General features: G+C 41.2%; 1 protein-coding gene across 3 annotated transcripts in view; it reads right to left on the bottom strand.

Annotated features, from left to right (window-relative positions):
• The window catches only part of LOC110537787 (clathrin interactor 1), a 38,875-nt gene that overhangs the window by 8,981 nt on the left and 8,647 nt on the right, over positions 1-21,247 (bottom strand). For all 3 annotated transcript variants that reach the window (XM_036937807.1, XM_036937808.1, XM_021624174.2), the window contains exons 2-4: positions 4,622-4,726; positions 3,155-3,251; positions 2,933-3,041 (exon numbers count right to left, since the gene is read on the bottom strand). In XM_036937807.1, the coding sequence (XP_036793702.1) occupies positions 2,933-3,041; positions 3,155-3,251; positions 4,622-4,726 (311 nt within the window). The remainder of the gene's footprint in view (positions 1-2,932; positions 3,042-3,154; positions 3,252-4,621; positions 4,727-21,247) is intronic.

Here is a 21,247-nt window from a genome sequence, read left to right on the forward strand (position 1 = left end):
GGGGAACACAAGACACAACAGGATAGGAACCTTAGTATACAAGCATTCACCAAATTAAAAAGTAAAAAAATAAATAAAAATGCACTTTTGACTTCACACATTCGTGCCAACATCCCAGGCACCGTTGTTTCACTGCCACAACAGGCCTGTCCTGGGGACAGTTTTCGCCTCAGCAAGGACTTTATGTAACATAACCTAGCTGTACTAACGCCATGCACCAAATGCTAATTCTTGAGAGGGAAGCATGAAAAAAGATTACCGCGACTTTAAATAGCCCTACTGTAAATATGTTGGCCTCCCTATTTAAATATTTAATGGATGCCATCACCCAAATACATTTGTTATTGGATTATGTGTAGCACAAAAACACAATATCCAATGATTAAAATACAGAGGCAACTTTACCAGTTGTGAATTTCTCAAGATAAACTGAACTTCTAGAGAGAGAACCCACATTTATGGCTACCTATCCTTAAGGGACAGTAACCTTGATGAATGTAATGAGATTTAGGCTTCAACGTACCTAAACATTATCTGAACAAAGGTCTGTGTGCATCTCTAGACAGGCTAGTTTAGCCTATAGATAGACCCAGAGTCCTAAATAAGCATTACTGGGTAACTGGTCTAACCACATGTACATTGAGTCATTCAGTCACTCACTGAAACTACGAACATAAGAGGTCTCTGAGGGTCAGTCGCTTGGCTCTAGGTTCAGTTGTGTAGACTGAAATGAAGTTTAAAGCAAACTGCTGTACGTAGTAGTTCAGCTCTGGAAACAACGTTCTGAGCCACTTCTAACTGCTAAATGTAACTGGAACCAAAATGGTGCCTCCAAAACATTTTTTCCCCTGAGCATGTTAAAAGTATTGATGCAATGTCATTCCTCAGTTTTTCATAACCACCAACAATAAAAGGGATTGTGGCGAAGATGCGCACGACTCCTGCTCTCCTCCTCTAGTTTGTAAATCTTTATTAATTCCCAGTTATAACACAAATATTTATTTAGTCTTATTTATTTAGATCACCATGTATGTATGTATGTATGTATGTATGTACAGTACCAGTCAAAAGTTGACACTCATTCAAGGATTTTTCTGTATTTATTTATTTTTTAAACTATTTTCTTCATTGTAGAATAATAGTGAAGGTATCACAACCAACAGTCTTGAAGGACTTCCCACATATGCTGAGCACTTGTAGGCTGCTTTTCCGTCACTCTGCGGTCCAACTCATCCCAAACCATCTCAATTGGGTTAAGGTTTGGGGATTGCGGAGGCCAGGTCATCTGATGCAGCATTCCATCACTCTCCTTCTTAGTCAAATAGCCCTTACACAGCCCGGAGGTGTGTTGGGTCATTGTTCTGTTGAAAAACAAATGATAGTCCTAAGCCCAAACCAGATGGGATAGCGTATCGCTGCAGAATGCTGTGGTAGCCATGCTGGTTAAGTGTGCCTTGAATTTTTTTTAAAAATCAGAGTGTCACCCGCAAAGCACCACCACACCATCACAACTCCTCCTCCATGCTTCACGGTGGGAACCACACATGCAGAGATCATAAGTTCACCTACTCTGCGTCTCAGAAAGACACAGCGGTTGGAACCAAAAATCTCAAATGTGGACTCATCAGACCAAAGGACAGATTTCCACTGGTCTAATGTCCATTGCTTGTGTTCCTTGGCCCAATCAATTGTCTTCTTCTTATTGGTGTCCTTTAGTAGTGGTTTCTTTGCAGCAATTTGACCATGAATGCCTGATTTACGCAGTGTACTCTGAACAGTTGATGTTGAGATGTGTCTGTTACTTGAACTCTGTGAAGCATTTATTTGGGCTGCAATTCTGAGGCTGGTAACTCTAATGACCTTATCCTCTGCAGCAGAGGTAACTCTGGGTCTTCCTTTCCTGTGGCGGTCCTCATGAGAGCCAGTTTCATCATAGCGCTTGATGGGTTTTATTTGAGCTGTTCTTGCCATAATATGGACTTCGACTTTTACCAAATAGGGCTATCTTCTGTTTACCACCCCTACCTTGTCACAACACAAATGATTGGCTCAAACGCATCAAGAAGGAAAGAAATTCCACAAATTAACTTTTAACAAGGCACACCTGTTAATTGAAATGCATTCCAGGTGACTACCTCATGAAGTTGGTTGAGAGAATGCCAAGAGTGTGCAAAGCTGTCATCAAGGCAAAGGGAGGCTACTATGAAGAATCTCAAATCTACTTTTTTGGTTACTACATGATTCCATATGTGTTATTTCATAGTTGTGATTTCATCACTACTATTCTACAATGTAGAAAATAGTAAAAATAAAGAAAAACCCTTGAATGAGTAAACTGAATGTGTCTAAACTTGACTGGTACTGTATGTATGTCTCCTGCTGAATCTCTGTCCTTAAGACAGCTACAAGGTCTCTATTTGACAGGGACAGCAAGCCATGTTTGGAATGCACATGTTCAGAGTTTCTCACATTCTCGTGACGACATTAGCCTCGAAAGCATGCGTTGTTGTGCCACTGAAAACACAAGGCGAGCTATTCAGGCTAGGTCTAGCACACAAAACATGTACAGAACCCATCAAAGGCTTTTACCTCTGTCATAGCAAATCACAAATGCGTACAGTTGGTATCCATAGAAAAACTCAACTTGAAGATTTAAATAAGGTTCATTTGTGCACATTTCGTATGTGCATATACCAATTTAAAACCAGAACATGATGGAACTGACTTCAGTACTCCAGCATTGGAGACTTCCTTCTCACTAATGAATTCTCCTGGGTTTTCCATCTGAGAACCAACAGTCTCACCACTGAGGACATCCTGATTGGTTTAGAAGAGAAGTGTGGGATGGTTATGGAATTAATAAACACCTAGGATTAGGCTTCACACTTTTCTTCGTCGTTCTGTGCTGCGCCAGCCCCAAATGTTTCCTTACCGACAAAATGGTAGTTTTCCAAGGAGCGAAGGTCGTAGATGTGTTCCCTCGCACTGGTAACAACTCGCTCCGATCCGTTCCTGATGAGGTATGCAAGTAGTAGTAAGGCCTGGGGGAGAGGTGCAACACAGTTAGAAACAACACGGCACTAGGCTTCCTCACCGCAATCAACATGATCGTATGAATGATACATGAGCAGCGTAACAGAGAGACTCTCCACACCTTGTAAACTCTCCTCCAGTTCTTCTTGTTGTCTTTCAGCATTCTGGTCCACAGCATGTTCATGACCTCGGGGAACTGCTCGTACATGAACGTGGATCTGAAAGGTAGATCAAGAAATATGGATGGGATTAGTGGTAAATGCACAACTAGGGCTTGGCAATATTGCCACCAAAAAATTAATATGTATATATATCGTTCTTTTTCAAACTTATGGGCGATTCACGGTGTACAACTATATATATATATATATTTTTAACTTCTCTCTAAATAAGTTTTGGTGTACAATGTAAAGTCAAAACTCCGCATTTCAAAAACAGTCTGCAATAAACGAATGAATTTGCAGTTTGTGAAATTATACCGTGGCTAACTATAAGCCTTCAACAATAAGGCCAACTAATAATTTCATTATTTGATCAAAATAGTTTTACCTGCTTTTTTGAAATAATCACTGATCTGGCTTTCAAGTCAGTCTAGGAAAATGACATTTGTGTTACAAGTAACCAGAACCATACACATCCACTAATAATGACTCACTTCTGGTAGCAGGCATTATTGAACATGAACACAGGTCTCAAAAACAATCTCACAAGCACATGCCCACACTGCTAGTGAGTAGCCAGCTAATCTTTATTTTTAAAGTCTAGACAACATGGATCTATTTGCTTGCTAACAAGGGAGAACAGTTGAACTGTAATGAATACACCCTCCTGTCTGTCTCCAGCTGTTTGAACAACAGCCTGTTCACTTTGTTTAGATGTTGCCTACCTGGATAAGATGACGCTTATTTCTCAGGATGAGAACGAATTGCAAATTCCTTAAACAAATGCATATTTTTATGTTCATTGCATGTTTATAAAACACAGACTAAACAGCCAGCGCATAACAGTCTGTGGCTGTTGATGATTATAGGTGGTACGTGGCAGCGCAATGTCGCGAGCCACAGAAACGGAGGATTCATTTCCCACAATCGTGTTCATTGATACTCCAGTCTTGGTAGGGTCTGCTCTATTAAAAGAGTTGGGAGTTGAGACATAAAAAGGGGACTGTTACAAAAGGTTAAGATATTTTCTATTACACTAAAATAATATCTCAATGTGTTTCGGTGCCCATATAACCGATTATATGTCTGACCAAACCTCAAACGCAAATAGCGAGTTGAAACTGCTTATTGTCAGAGAGGAAGAAGTGATCTTTCATGTCTTTGTTGTTGTGAGTGGCAGGGGGAAGGTCTTGGTGTCTGTGCGAGTGGCAAGGTACAGTTACACACAGCACAGAAGGAGCAAAGGATACAAGACCAAAAAAGACACAAAATGAAGAAAAAAACCTATGAAAAAAACTTGATTCTTGCGATACAGGTCTTTGAAACATGGCACTAAAACATACATATACAGCCCAGCCCTAGGCACAACTACCAGCCTAGTTTTTGTAAATGTGAAAGGACAGTGTTGTGCAGTGGTTGTCCCTTACTTGGCGATCTCTCCCATGAGCTGTCCAGAGGGACCCCAGGAGTCATCGTTGGTGGCCTCTCGCACCTTGGACTCGATCTCAGAGTAGTTCATCACCACATTAGTGCTGCAAGAGACATGAAACATTAGGCTAATATAAGAATCACATCAATAAAAAAAACATACGCGCACACACACACTGAAAGACACTGGTGTATCATATACAGCTGAAATCAGAAGTTTACATACACCTTAGCAAAATACATTTAAACTCAGTTTTTCACAGTTCCTGACATTTAATCCTAGTAAAAATTCAATTTTAGGTCAGTTAGGATCACCACTTTATTTTAAGAATGTGAAATGTCAGAATAATAGGAGAGAAAATTATTTATTTCAGCTTTTATTTCTTTCATCACATTCCCAGTGGGTCAGAAGTGTACATATACTAATTTAGTGCATTGGTAGCATTACCTTTAAATTGTTTAACTTGTGTCAAACTTTTCAGGTAGCCTTCCACAAGCTTCCCGCAATAATTTGGGTGGATTTTGGCCCATTCCTCCTGACAGAGCTGGTGTAATGGGTCAGGTTTGTAGGCCTCCTTGCTCGCACACTCTTTTTCAGTTCTGCCCAACATATAGGATTGAGGTCAGGGCTTTGTGATGGCCACTCCAATACCTTGAAATTGTTGTCCTTAAGCCATTTTGCCACAACTTTGGAAGTATGCTTGGGGTCATTGTCCATTTGGAAGACCCATTTGCGACCAAGCTTTAACTTCCTGACTGATGTCTAAAGATGTTGCTTCAATATAGCCACATAATTTTCCTTCCTCATGACACCATCTATTTTGTGAAGTGCACCAGTCCCTCCTGCAGCAAAGCACCCCCACAACCTGATGCTGCCACCCCTGTGCTTCACAGTTGGGATGGTGTTCTTTGGCTTGCAAGCCTCCCCCTTTTCCTCCAAACATAATGATGGTCATTATGGCCAAACAGTTCTATTTTTGTTTCATCAGACCAGAGAACATTTCTCCAAAAAAAGTACGATCTTTGTCCCCGTGTGCAGTTGCAAACTATAGTCTGGCTTTTTTTATGGCAGTTTTGGAGCAGAGGCTTCTTCCTTGCTGAGAGGTCTTTCAGGTTATGTCGATATAGGACTCGTTTTTACTGTGGATAAAGATACTTTTGTACCTGTTTCCTCCAGCATCTTCACAAGGTCCATTGCTGATGTTCTGGGATTGATTTGCACTTTTCGCACCAAAGTATGTTCATCTTTAGGAGACAGAACACGTCTCCTTCCTGAGCGGTATGACGGCTGCGTGGTCCCATGGTGTTTAGACTTGCGTACTATTTTTTGTACGGTTGAACGTGGTACCTTCAGGCATTTGGAAATTGCTCACAAGGATGAACCAGACTTGTGGAGTTCTACAGGTCTTAGCTGATTTCTTTAGATTTTCCCATGATGTCAAGCAAAGAGGCATTGTTTGAAGGTAGGCCTTGAAATACATCCACAGGCACACCTCCAATTGACTCAAATGATGTCAATTCGCTTATCAGAAGTTTCTAAAGCCACAACATCATTTTCTGGAATATTCCAAGATGTTTAAAGGCACAGTGAACTTCGTGTATGTAAACCTCTGACCCACTGGAATTGTGTTACAGCAAATTATAAGTTAAATAATCTGCCTTTAAACAATTGTTGGAAAAATTACTTGTGTCATGCACAAAGTAGATGTCCTAACCGACTTGCCAAAACTATAGTTTGTTAACAAGAAATTAGTGGAGTGGTTGAAAAACTTGTTTTAATGAATCCAACATAAGAGTATGTAAACTCCCGACTTGAACTGTGCATTGTGGAGCATGATCTATTTCATATTCTGCATGAAGAATGTCTTGTACTTGGCATGACAGTACATGGTGTGTTTTGAGTATTAGGGTAGTGGTGTTAAGATAGGTAGGGGTAAGGCTGGTCTTAACCTTTCTGATCTCCCCATCCCGGATCCGGGTTCGTGAATACAGACTCAAGCTCATTACCATAACGCAACGTTAACTATTCATGAAAATCGCAAATGAAATGAAATAAATATGTCATCTCTCAAGCTTAGCCTTTTGTTAACAACACTGTCATCTCAGATTTTCAAAATATGCTTCTCAACCATTGCAAAACAAGCATTTGTGTAACAGTATTGATGGCTAACGTAGCATTTAGCATTAGCATTCAGCTGGCAACATTTACACAAAAAAACAGAAAAGCATTCAAAAAAATCATTTACCTTTGAAGAACTTCAGATGTTTTCAATGAGGAGACTCTCAGATAGCAAATGTTCAGTTTTTCCTGAAAGATTATTTGTTTAGGACAAATCGCTCCGTTTTCTGCGTCACGTTTAGCTATGAAAAAACCCCTGTATCCAGGATTGTGTAAATCTATCAGCAAGCTCATTAGCATAACACAACGTTAACTATTTATGAAAATCGCAAATGAAATGAAATAAATATGCCATCTCTCAAGCTTAGCCTTTTGTAAACAACACTGTCATCTCAGATTTTCAAAATATGCTTCTCAACCATAGGAAAACAATCATTTGTGTAAAAGTAGCTAGCTAGAGTTAGCATTTCGCGTTAGCATTTAGCGTTAGCATTAGCGTTAGCATCCAGCACGCAACATTAACAAAAACATAAAAGCCTTCAAATAAAATCATTTACCTTTGAAGAACTTCTGATGTTTTCAATGAGGATACTCTCAGTTAGATAGCAGATGCTCAGTTTTTCCAAAAAGATTCCTTGTGTATTAGAAATAGCTCCGTTTTATACATCACATTTGGCTACCAAAAAAAATCCATAAATTCAGTCCTCAAAACGCAAACTTTTTTCCAAATTAACTCCATAATATCGACTGAAAACATGGCAAACGTTTTTTAGAATCAAGCCTCAAGGTGTTTTTCACATATCTCTTCATTGATACATCGTTCTTGGATACATGCTTTCTCTCCTGAATCCCAGGAGAAAATGACCGCACCTGAAGATTACGCACAAATTTAGACAAAGGACACCGGGCGGACCTCTGGAAAATGTAGTCTCTTATGGCCAATCTTCCAATGATATGCCTACAAATACGTCACAATGCTGCTAAGACCTTGGGCGAACGACAGAAAGTGTAGGCTCATTCGTTGCGCAATCACAGCCATATAAGGAGAGAATGGAAAACAGAGCTTCAGAAATTCTGCTAATTCCTGGGTGATGCATCATCTTGGTTTCGCCTGTAGAATGAGTTCTGGGGCACTTACAGACAAAATCTTTGCAGATTCTGAAACTTCAGAGTGTTTTCTTTCCAAAACTGTCAAGAATATGCATAGTCGAGCATCTTTTCGTGACAAAATATCGCGCTTAAAACGGGAACGTTTTTTATCCAAAAATGAAATAGCGCCCCTAGAGCTCTAAGAGGTTAACAGACTTCTGATTTAGCCTATCATGTCCAGCAAAGGCTTAACTCCTCTGTTCAGACTGGGCCTGTTCTGAGAGCAGCTTGGGAGGGCTCCAGATGTCCATAAAAATCAATGTGACTCAGTGTGGACCATTTTGAACAAATCAGCCATTTCCTGTCAGGTCTCAATTCACTCCCATCACCATACCTGCCAAATCACAGAGCAGTCAGAGTGCCAGGAAACAGCTGGGCTCGACACAACTATCTCCTCTGAACTGTCAGAAGGAGCGTCAGAGTGGGCCACTCCAGGGTATAAAGACAGCAATTAAATTGACTGATGAGGAAAAAGGGTTCTCAAGATCTATCCTGATTCGAGAAGCAGCTTGACCGGATTATTATGACAACTCAAATAGACACCCATAACCACTCAGGTTAATGAAATATGTACCAGCTGACAACAGGACTCATTCATGAACTCTACAAGGCGTCAAAATAGTTCCACAGGGATTGGACTGGCTCATGTTGACTCCAATGCTTTCCACAGTTCTATCAAAGTTGGCCAGATGTCCTTTGGGAGGTGGACAATTCTTGATACACAGGAAACTGTTGAGTGCGAAAAACCCAGCAGCGTTGCAGTTCTTGATGCACTCAAACCGGTGCACCTGGCACCATAACCCTTTCAAAGGCACTTTAATATTTTGTCTTGCCCATTCACCCTCAAAACACACAAACGCAATCTGCGTCTCAATTGTCTCCTTGTCTCTCCTCAAAAATCCTCCTTTAACATGTCTCCTCCCCTTCATCTACAATGTTTGAAGTGGATTTAACAAGTGACATCAATAAAGGATCGTAGCTTTCTCCTGGTCAGCCTGTCATGGAAAGAGCAGGTGTTCCTAATGTTTTGTACACCCAGATGACATTCCATCCGCTGATGGAAGATCCGTGAGAGTGATAAAATGTGATGCAATGTTATTTTAGTGACTGAGATCACACCTAGGGACCAGCCGTTCTAACCCCCTGCCACAGTTCAGCCGGGTCAGATGTAAGAGGGAGTGAGTAGGGGGCCCACCTGATGCAACTAATGGAAGGTGAGGGTGAAGGGAAACAGCACTGCGATGCTCTACATCTTAAAAAAACGAGGTAAACATGGTAACTTCCGCTTGCAATGGAGGTGACAACACGTTAGCTGAAACAACAAGGCAGGTCAACTATTCATTAATGAAAGAATTCACTTGTGGCATTACCTAATTGTATATAGCCAAGGGACATTCCCACGTGAAAACTGCAGGATTAAATGGGTATTGTACGCCTAGGCCTATATTTTGTCTATTGCAGTCGGCACCATTTCACCAGGTCAAATTGTGGGTGTATGTTAATGTACTTGGTGAACAAAGGTGATTCCGATTGTGATCCCTGTAGGGACTGTTCAGCCATAGTAAGAAGGGACCAAACATGACTGTGTGGATGATTAGGCTGACCCTGGGGTTCCAAAAGAGTTTGGCCCGCAACCCCCTTTTGATATCAATTTTGAGGAAAAAGTGATGCATTCAAAAGTCAATGATAACTTTTCCCCCCCCAATTGGGGCTATGACAGTCTTATAAATGAGTCTAGCATTACTTCAATCTGAAGGAAGCATGGTTTGAAGTAGAGGTCGACCGATTAATCGGAATGGCCAATTAATTAGGGCCGATTTCAAGTTTTCATAAAAAAATACAGATTTCCGATTTGTTAAGACCTTTGTTTATCCTTTATTTAACTAGGCAAGTCAGTTAAGAACACATTCTTATTTTCAATGACGGCCTAGGAACGGTGGGTTAACTGCCTTGTTCAGGGGCAGAATGACAGATTTTTCCCTTATCAGCTCGGGGATTCAATCTTGCAACCTTACAGTTAACTAGTTCAATGCTCTAACCACCTGATTACATTGCACTCCACGAGGAGACTGCCTGTTACGCAAATGCAGTAAGAAGCAAAGGTAAGTTGCTAGCTAGCATTAAACCTATCTTATAAAAAACAATCAATAATAATCACTAGTTACACATGGTTACACATGGTTGATGATATTACTAGTTTATCTAGCGTGTCCTGCGTTGCATATAATCGATTCGCGAAAAAGGACCGTCTTGCTCCAATGTGTACCTAACCATAAATATCAATGCCTTTCTTAAAATCAATATACAAGTATATATTTTTAAACCTGCATATTTAGTTAATATTGCCTGATAACATGACTCATTGCGAACTGTGAAGACTATTTCTTCCTAACAAAGACAGCCAACTTCGCCAAACGGGGGATGATTGAACAAAAGTATATTTGCGAAAAAAGCACAATCGTTGCACAACTGTCCCTAAACATAAACATCAATGTCTTTCTTAAAATCAATACACCAAAGTATATATTTTTTAAACCTGCATATTTAGCTAAAAGAAATCCAGGTTAGCAGACAATATTAACCAGGTGAAATTGTGTCACTTCTCTTGCGTTCATTGCACGCAGAGTCAGTGTAAATGCAACAGTTTGGGCCACCTAATTTGCCAGAATTTTACATAATTATAACATTGAAGGTTGCGTAATGTAACAGGAATATTTAGACTTATGGATGCCACCCGTTAGATAAAATATGTAACGGTTCAGTATTTCACTGAATGAATAAACGTCTTGTTTTCGAGATAATAGTTTCCGGATTCGACCATATTAATGACCTATGGCTCGTATGTCTGTGTTATTATGTTATAATTAAGTCTATGATTTGATAGAGCAGTCTGACTGAGCGATGGTAGGCACCAGCAGGCTCGTAAGCATTCATTCAAACAGCACTTTTGTACGTTTTGCCAGCAGCTCATCACTGTGCTTCAAGAATTGAGCCGTTTATGACTTCAAGCCTATCAACTCCCGAGATTAGGCTGGTGTAACCGATGTGAAATGGCTAGCTAGTTAGCGGGGTGCGCGCTAATAGCGTTTCAAACGTCACTCACTCAGACTTGGAGTGGTTGTTCCCCTTGCTCTGCAAGGGCCGCGGCTTTTGTGGAGCGATGGGTAACGCTGCTTCGAGGGTGGCTGTTGTCGATGTGTTCCTGGTTTGAGCCCAGGTAGGAGCGAGGAGAGGGACGGAAGCTATACTGTTACACTGGCAATACTAAAGTGCCTATAAGAACATCCAATAGTCAAAGGTATATGAAATATATCGTATAGAGAGAAATAGTCATATAATTCCTATAATAACTACAAACTAAAACTTTTTACATATATATATATATTTTTTTTTATCGGCATCGGCTTTTTTTGGTCCTCCAATAATCGGTATCGGCGTTGAAAAATCATAATCGGCCGACCTCTAGTTTGAAGTGACTGAAATGCATCAGAAAGATATTGGGAAGAATAGAAGAACATCCGGCAATAATTTTGGATGATCTGTGTAGAAAAGAACATCATTGATGAATATGCCCCCCCCCCCACCCCCTCCCCAGTCTGATTTATTGCCTGGTCTCTTCCACTCTGCTCTAATGAGTCCTGCACCGTTTGTGGGCATTGTAGAGGTAGACAGAGTTATCTTTCAGTGAAGGGGTCATAATATTTTGTAGCTTAAAAGGATCAAAAAAGATAAGAGCCTCACCTGTAGAAAGAAAACAAAAGCGCTCTGTTTATTACAACCGTTACTGACTAACCCCGGTTCTATGAACCAAGCACAATTGTATTTATTTTATTTAGGTTTTTCACTACATTATTTTCAAAATCAGGCAAACCGACATGGGGTCCTTGACCCCTAGTTTGGGACACGCTGCGCTAACCCTTCTTCGGTCATCCCTGACCAGGCAGATGTGTGAAAAGGACAGAGGAGTCAAGACTCTGGAGAATCTCAATGCCATTCTGCTCGCATCCTCTCGATTTGCCTCCTACTCAAAACCCATTGGAGGAGAAGGCCAGATGGGAGGGACCTCTGGCTTTCTCATCCAAGGGGTTTTGAGGCGGCAAGGAGTATGCAATTGAGATTCTCCCCATGGCCCAACAGACTCTTCCTTCCCCTGCAGCTGCCAGCACTTTTACTAATCATAGCCAGCACTTTTACTAATCATCCCTACTGTCATTTAGACAGAAAACAGACACTTCCTTCACTCCCACACTCAATAAATTCCAAAGACACACCTGCACAGGGAGGGAGCAGGTTGAGTGGAGAGCCAGGTACGCAGCACCGGAAGCCATTACCACAGATTGGGACATGGATGATGGAAGAGTTAGAGGAACAGAAACTTGGTCAGGTCTGAGAGATTGACGTTTGAACACCTGTTCTCACAGGGCAGGAAATGCAGCCTACATGTGCACTGTGCACAACCCTAAGCCGACATGTTTCTTTCTGCAACTCGCAGCAAAAGGAAATCTGTGATTAAACCAGCTTTTGGAACGGATCCCTGGATTTGGCAGAGGACTTGAGATGGATCAATTTACTCTGGTTTAGAATAAACTAATAACATCCAAGAGGGTTTATTAAATCCAGAAACGCAGGTTCACAGATTAGTTCAGGTTCACAACACATGCCAAGCTCTCCCACATGTTGCTGATGGCAAAAAAAATAAAAAAGATCACATTTTATGGCTCTAGAGCCCTATCGATAGGAAGGGAGATTGACTTAATTCCTGACCCTAATATCAGCCTAGCGAAGAGATCGGACAATCCACAACACTACATGGAAAAGCATATTTACAATTCCCCTCCCTATTCAACCTATTTCACACTCAGTCTATTTGCCTACATTTGTTTGCACACAGTAACCTACCGGGGGTCTAGAGTAGTGGAGGTGGCCCTAAAGGAGTCTGCATGAGTTTGTGCATATATTATGACAACATTTTGTGAAGTTGTTTGTTTGTTTTGGACTTCGGTTAGTTCTTTTTGGGCTGTTCGGGCACACAATATATTTTCTGGAGGCAAGCCAAAGTTCAAAGTCTAAGCCGCTTCGTCAGCGGTTGGTCAACAGTAGGGATTCTTCAATAAAGTCTGTAGTCATTCAACAAGAGATAACCCATTTTCATGCACATTGTTTAATTGAAAAGTACTGTACCAAACATCTTAGTTAGATTTAAAATTGCGGGGCTTAGATCTCTTTGGCAAAAACAGGTAAGGTAATGACAGATTTCTTAAATTATCATAGATTAATTCTGACTTTTTAGGAAGTGAATACTGGTTGCAGTGTCTCAAAATGGACAATCAGAACTATTGAAGCTTTTTTCAAACATTTTTAAGCGGAGGTCTTTGAAGGGAGTATGCGAGCACACTCCTTCGGTTCGGCTAGCTGGCGCCTTAAGTGACCACTGGTCTGATTAGGCTAGTCAAAATCTGGCTGCTGGCTGGGTTTAGCCAGGGCTTTGCCACAGACGGGTGCTCAGATCCTTAGGAGGTCAAGGGTAAAGTGCTCAGTGACAGATGGGAGGACAATGGAATAGAGCTGGGGAAAGAATGACGAGACGAGAGAGATGAACGAGCCAATTATATCAAGTCTGCAAGTAAGCATTTCATTGCACTGTACTCAAATGTATATCATATGTATTTGACGAATAAACAAACTTGAAGCCTGAGATAACGGCCAACCGATCACCCATAGGCTACACAGAGACTCTAGATCAGGGATGTCCAACTTTGAAGGGGTGGGGGCCACAAAAAATCTGAACTCATCATGTGGAGCCGCAGTGGCAGCCGCAGTGGCTCGCGGGTCTGTGTACCGACATCCATACCCACACATGCAGTTAGAGCTGCAGTTAGCCTTTTGGGGGCTCTAGGTGAATTTTTGTTGCAGAACATTTTAGCTTTTGAGTTCAAACGCAAGTTTGCTGGAATTCTACATATTTTGCCATAAGGCGGAGAGAAATGTTTGCAGTTTTTAATATATCTGAGTGAAAGATCAATAGGGGCTTCTGGTCAGTAATTCGACCATGATTACTACAAGTTTATACGGCTGGCTAGACTACTGTAAATTACCAATCTAAAAAAAATGTGTGTGTCAGTGACTGACAAAACTGCTGATGCACAATCAAATGTTGAAATTTCACCTTGTGTATTCTACTATTCTAACTCTCAACAGCAAGTTGAGACCCTGATGGGGGGGGGGGGGGGGGGGGGGGGGGGTTGATTCGCAGGCCTACAAAAAGGGGACTCTGCTCTAGATCAACAAATGGCCACAGCTCAAGCCGGTTTGTTCCAAACAGAACATTGGGTAGAACTGGACATTCAATGAAACGGAATACACTTCTTTAGGTGTATGAAGCATGTGTGCTTCATGGTGGATGGATTAACAAACGCAGAGAGAATTTATACAGTCAGTGTCCATGCACCAGCATGAGTGACAGAGAGCGAGTGCTTCTCCACAGCAAAGCTGCTCCAAGATGAGGGAAATCCTAGTCCACTGAATAATGAATGACAGCGGTTTATAAAAGCAGATGGCCTGAACGGCAAGCGTACCGGCGATGTGCTTACATTTCAAACAGCCTAGAAAACACACACACCGACAGAAGGGCCCGCTGTGTGAAAAATATTCAGCTGAAGATGAGACAAAAGAAGGTGAGCAGTGGCTCTGACTGAAAGGGAGAAGGAAACAGACAGAGCCCAGGCTTCCCTTCCAACTCTCTGCATCCTGGGCCTCTTTGTTCAGTAGGCCCGCCGTTGCCGCGTCTGTTCTGCTCAGGATGTGCCTGCTTATTTACACATGCAGTGGAGAACACAGCCTAGCGGGCCACTGCTGAAAAGCCAAAGCCCTGCACATGAAACAACCTCTAGTTGCTCCAGTCCTCACTCTCCTCTCTCCCTCCTCCTACACTAGAAGATAAACATCACCTGCTGCTTCTGAGGAACAGTGGTTCTAGAGGTCAGTTTTCAAATGGAGATAGTGGTGAGAGTAATGAAGGGGACACAGGGGACAACAGCAGCGAGGGAGGGAGGGAGGTTGAGAGCGCTCCGCTCACTGACGCTCATTAGAAGCAAGAGGCACTGGACGGACAAGGACATTTGCCAGGGAGAAAAGTCCCTGGGGGATGCAGCCTGCAAGCTCGGTTGATTTGGAGTAGGTCTATTCCTGAAGCTACTCACACAGAAGTGGCGCTGATCACACTGCAGTGTGCTGGGAGGATATAGAATACTGTACTGCTGGGAGTCATGCCTAGGAAGATCATTTACTGATAAAATGTATTTGCAGGTTGGCTGATGGACTGAAGTTCTGTTCATTACTGTAGCCTAAAAGGATCATTTGCATTTGCTAAAAGGGTGGCTCAGTCATGACATGGTTCAGCCTAGACAGTGAGGCCAGCTAAGGGCAAGCTGAAGAACTTCTCAAAAAGCGTTGGAAGAAAACATGGACGGATCATTTCTTCACGTTTGTCTTCGCAAGAGTTTGCGAGTCCTCAGATCTTATCAGAGCGAGAGTTGTCAAAACTCCCCTCCTCTCTCTCATGTCTTCAGGAGCAGGTTTCCTCTGCTCCCTTCAACAGATCACATCTCTCCACATAATAGTGCAATGTTTGACATTTTTCATTCTCCACAGAGTGACGCCTTCTGAGATCTCCCCACACAAAGCCATCAGTCCCGCCATGATATTGATCTTACTGCATTAGATGGGACTTTCTGTCCATTAACTGGCAGAGAAAGTCAAAAGAACTAAAAACACAGCCAGGACATGAAGAAGCCGTCATAGGGGATATTGTTAGTCAAATCAATGATATCATCAATATCATGGTTTGTCATACTGAACACAGGACTCATGCCTTCACAAAGAGTGGGGAGTGGGCCTTGAAGCAAAGTCATCATTCAAATAATAAATGACTTCTCTTGCGCAATAACAGATGGAATACCTTTGTATTATAACCTAAAAGAAAAATAAAAAAAACTAGAAAGAAATACTAGAGGATCACTCTCAAAGTTCCTCCCATCAATGTCTCAACTTAATTCTCAGACAGATATAATTGATCAGCCACAGAGTACTCAGAATGACCTCTAGGTATAGGCTATACGGCCCAATGACCCATCGACTAGCCTCTCATCTCAGGCAGCATCCACTACTGTCACTTGACTGCAAGCTCTGTCCATAAAACAGGCACTCGACTGGAGCCTCTGTCTGCTATATAATAAATTATTGTTATGTAACAATAGCAAGCACATTTGTTTCCTGGCTGGAGAAAGTTATGTTAATGGTTCTGTTCAGTATTTAGAGAAATTAACAACAGCTCTGGTGGACATTCCTGCAGTCAGCATGCCAATTGAACGCTCCCTAAAAACTTGAGACTAGAGGTCGTCCTTTGAAACGTGGACCATTCTTGATACTAGAGGTCGACCGATTAATTAGGGCCGATTTCAAGTTTTCATAACAATCAGGAAATAGGCCTTTTTGGACAATGACATTGCAATCCATGAGGAAACTGCGTGGCAGGCTGACCAGCTGTTACGCGAGTGCAGCGTCAAAAGGACCTTGTGGCAGCAATGAGCCAAGGTAAGTTGCTAGCTAGCATTAAACTTATCTTATAAAAAACAATCAATCTTCACATAATCACTAGTTAACTACACATGGTTGATGATATTACTAGGTTAACTAGCTTGTCAATAATCAATGTGGTGCCTGTTAATTTATCATCGAATCACAGCGTAATTCAACTTTGCCAAACGGGTGATGATTTAACAAAAGTGCATTCGCAAAAAAAAGCACATTTGTTGCACAAATGAACCTAACCACAAACATCAATGCCGTTCTTAAAATCAACACACAGAAATATATATTTTTTAAACCTGCATATTAGCAGGTAATATTAACTAGGGAAATTGTCACTTCTCTTGCGTTCAGTGCAAGCAGAGTCAAGGTTACTGTATAAGCAACAGTTTGGGTCGCCTGGCTCGTTGTGAACTGTGTTTCTTCCTAACAAAGACCGTAATTAATTTGCCAGAATTTTACATAATTATGACATAACATTGAAAGTTGTGCAATGTAAGCAATATTTTAACTTATGGATGCCACCTGTTCGACAAAATACAGAATGGTTCCGTATTTCACTGAAATAATAAACGTTTTGTTTTCGAAATTATAGTTTCCGGATTTGACCATATTAATGACCAAAGGCTCTTATTTCTGTGTGTTTATTATAATTAAGTCTATGATTTGATAGAGCAGTCTGACTGAGCGGTGGTAGGCAGCAGCAGGCTCGTAAGCATTCATTCAAACAGCCCTTTACTGCGTTTGCGAGCAGCTCTTCGTTGTGCGTCAAGCATTGCGCTGTTTATGACTTCAAGCCTATCAACTCCCGAGATTAGGCTGGTGTAACCGATGTGAAATGGCTAGCTAGTTAGCAGGGTGCGCGCTAATAGCGTTTCAAACGTCACTCGCTCAGACTTGGAGTGGTTGTTCCCCTTGCTCTGCATGGGTAACGCTGCTTCGAGGGTGGCTGTTGTCGTTGTGTTCCTGGTTCAAGCGAGGAAAGGGACGGAAGCTATACTGTTACACTGGCAATACTAAAGTGCCTATAAGAACATCCAATAGTCAAAGGTTAATGAAATACAAATGGTATAGAGGGAAATAGTCCTATAATTCCTATAATAACTACAACCTAAAACTAATTTCCTGTGAATATTGAAGACTCATGTTAAAAGGAACCACCAGATTCCATATGTTCTCATGCAAACAAGGAACTTAAACGTTAGCTTTCTTACATGGCACGTATTGCTTTTTACTTTTACTTTCTTCTCCAACACTTTGTTTTTGCATTATTTATTTGAGGCTAAATTGAATTTTTAAATGTATTATATTAAGTTAAAATAAGTGTTCATTCAGTATTGTTGAAATTGTCATTATGACAAATAAATAAAACAAATCGGCCGATTAATCGGTATCGGCTTTTTTGGTCCTCCAATAATCGGTATCGGCGTTGAAAAATCATAATCGGTCGACCTCTATTGGAGTCATTAAAACCTTTTCAACCACTCCACAAATTTCTTGTTAACAAACTATAGTTTTGGCATCTACTTTGTCATTTTTCTAACAATTGTTTACATTATTTCACTTATAATTCACTGTATCACAACTCCAGTGGGTCAGAAGTTTACATACACTAAGTTGACTGTGCCTTTAAACAGCTTGGAAAATTCCAGAAAAGGATCTCATGGCTTTAGAAGCTTCTGATAAGCTAATTGACATAATTTTAGTCAATAGGAGGTGTACCTGTGGATGTATTTCAAGGCCTACCTTCAAACTCAGTGCCTCTCTGCTTGACATCATGGAAAATCTAAAGAAATCAGCAAAGCCTGGTTCATCCTTGGGAGCAATTTCCAAATGCCTGAAGGTACCATGTTCATAAACACCATGAAACCACGCAGTCGTCATACCACTCAGGAAGGAGACACATTTTGTCTCCTAGAGATGAACGTACTTTGGTGCGAAAAGTGCAAATCAATCCTAGAACAGCAGCAAAGTTGTGGGGGTGCTTTGCTGCAGGAGGGACTGGTGCACTTCACAAAATAGATGGCTGCATGAGGAAGGAAAATAATGTGTATATATTGAAGTAACATCTCAAGACATCAGTCAGGAAGTTAAAGCTTGGTCGCAAATGGGTCTTCCAAATGGACAATGACCCCAAGCATACTTCCAAAGTTGTGGCAAAATGGCTTAAGGACAACAAAGTCTGGGTATTGGAGTGGCCATAACAAAGCCCTGACCTCAATCCTATAGAAAATTTGTGGGAAGAACTGAAAAAGAGTGTGCGAGCAAGGAGGCCTACAAACCTGACTCAGTTACACCAGCTCTGTCAGGAGGAATTGGCCAAAATTCACCCAACTTATTGTGGGAAGCTTGTGGAAGGTTACCTGAAACATTTGACCCAAGTTAAACAATTTAAAGGCAACGCTACCAAATACTAATTGAGTGTATGTAAACTTCTGACCCACTGGGAATGTGATGAAAGAAATAAAAGCTGAAATATTATATTCTCTCTACTATTATTCTGACATTTCACATTCTTAAAATAAAGTGGTGATCCTAACTGACCTAAAATAGGGAATTTTTACTAGGACTAAATGTCAAGAATTTTGAAAAACGGAGTTTAAATGTATTTGGCTAAGGTGTATGTGAACTTCTGACTTCAACTGTATATGAAATACAAATGGTATAGGGAGTAATAGTCGACGCATCATAATTCCTATAATAACTACAACTTCTGAACTGGAAATACTGAAGAACTGGGAATATTGAACCACCAGATTTCATATATGTTCTCATGTTCTGAGCAAGGAACATAAACATTAGCTTTGTTACATGGCACATTTGCACTTTTACTTTATTCTTCAACACTGTGTTTTTGCATTATTTAAACCAAATTGAACATGTTTCATTATTTATTTGAGGCTAAATTGATTTTATTGATGTATTATATTAAGTTAAAATAAAATGCGTCATTGTTCATTCAAAACTGCACATTTTAGAGTGGCCTCTTATTGTCCCCAGCACAAGGTGCACCTGTGTAACAATCATGCTGTTTAATCAGCCTCTTGATAGGTCACACCTGTCAGGTATGGCCTATCTCGACAAGACAAAATGCTCACTAACAGGGATGTAAAGAAATGTGTGCACAAAATTTGAGCGAAGTAAGCTTTTTTTGTGCGTAGAGAAAATTTGGGGGATATTTTATTGAGCTCATTAAATATGTGACTAGCACTTTACATGTTAAGTTTAGATGTTTTTTCAGTGTAGTTGACAGTACTGTAATGAACCGGCAAAATTGACTTTCCAATAATATGAACCATTATCAATGTCACTGTGATATTTCATTGTGTAATCCCAAAATAATCCAGCAGACGGCCATAGTGAGCCAGGAAGTTAGGTTAGTGTGCCAACACTGTTGGTTCGCAATAAACAATGAGCAATGATAACCTGTTCCTGTTCACTTATTCATAGATGATATACACTGAGTGTACAAAACATTAGGAACACCTTCCTAATATTGAATCGCACATGCCCTTTTGCCCTCAGAACAGTCTCAATTCTTCGGGGCTTGGACTCTAAGTTGTTGAAAGAGTTTCACAGGGACGCTGACCCATATTGACTCCAATTGTGTCAAGTTGGCTGGATCTCCTTTGAAAGGTGGACCATTCTTGATACTAGAGGTCGACTGATTAACCGGCAATCTGCATTTTTGGATGCCGATTATGACCGATTACATTGCACTCCACAAGGAGACTAACAGGCTGACCACCTGTTACGCGAGTGCAGCAAGGAGCCAAGGTAAGTTGCTAGATATACATAAGATAATACATAAAGATAGCATTAAAATGATTTCTTACACAGTTACCCCAGGAAATCTGAAATCTTATTACATACAGCCGGGAAGAACTATTGGATATAAGAGCAACGTCAATTTACCAACATTACGACCAGGAATACGACTTTCCCGAAGTGGATCCTCCGTCTGGACCACCACCCAGGACAATGGATCGGATCCCAGTAGGCAACCCAAAACAACGGCGCCGCAGAAGGGGCGGTCTTCTGGTCAGACAGCGTAGACGGGCATATTGCTCACCGCTCCTGAGTATGCTACTCACCGATGTTCAGTCTCTTGAGAACAAGGTAGACAAAATTTGAGCAAGGGTTGCCGTCCAGAGAGACATCAGAGATTGTAACATTCTCTGTTTCATGAAAACATGGCTCACTTGTGATACGTTATCAGAGTCGGTACAGCCACCCGGTTTCTTCACGCAATCGCGCTGGCAGAAACAAACATCTCTCTGGTAAGAAGAAGGACGGGTGTGTATGCCTTATGATTAACGAGTTTTGGTGTGATCATAACATACAGGAACTCAAGTCCTTTTGTTCACCTGACCTAGAATTCCTTACAATCAAATGCCGACCACATTATCTACCAAGAGAATTATCTTCGATTATAATGAGTATATCCCCCCCAAGCAGACACCTTGATGGCCCTGAAAGAACTTCATTGAACTCTACGTAAACTGGAAACCACAAAAAATCCTGAGGCTGCATTTATTGTAGCTGAGGATTTTAACAAAGCTAATCTAAATTTTATCAGCATATCGAATGTGTGACCCGGGCCGGCAGCATTCTGGATCATTGCTACTATAACTTCCGCGAAGCATACAAAGCCTTCCCTCGCCCTCATTTCGGCAAATCTGACCACGACGCCATTTTGTTGCTAGCAGCCTATAGACAGAAACTAAAAAGTGAAAGGCCCATTCTCTGGTCTGTTCAACGCTGGTCTGAA

The sequence above is a fragment of the Oncorhynchus mykiss genome, chromosome 12 (genome assembly GCF_013265735.2).
Source record: "Oncorhynchus mykiss isolate Arlee chromosome 12, USDA_OmykA_1.1, whole genome shotgun sequence".
NCBI classification, from domain to species: domain Eukaryota; kingdom Metazoa; phylum Chordata; class Actinopteri; order Salmoniformes; family Salmonidae; genus Oncorhynchus; species Oncorhynchus mykiss.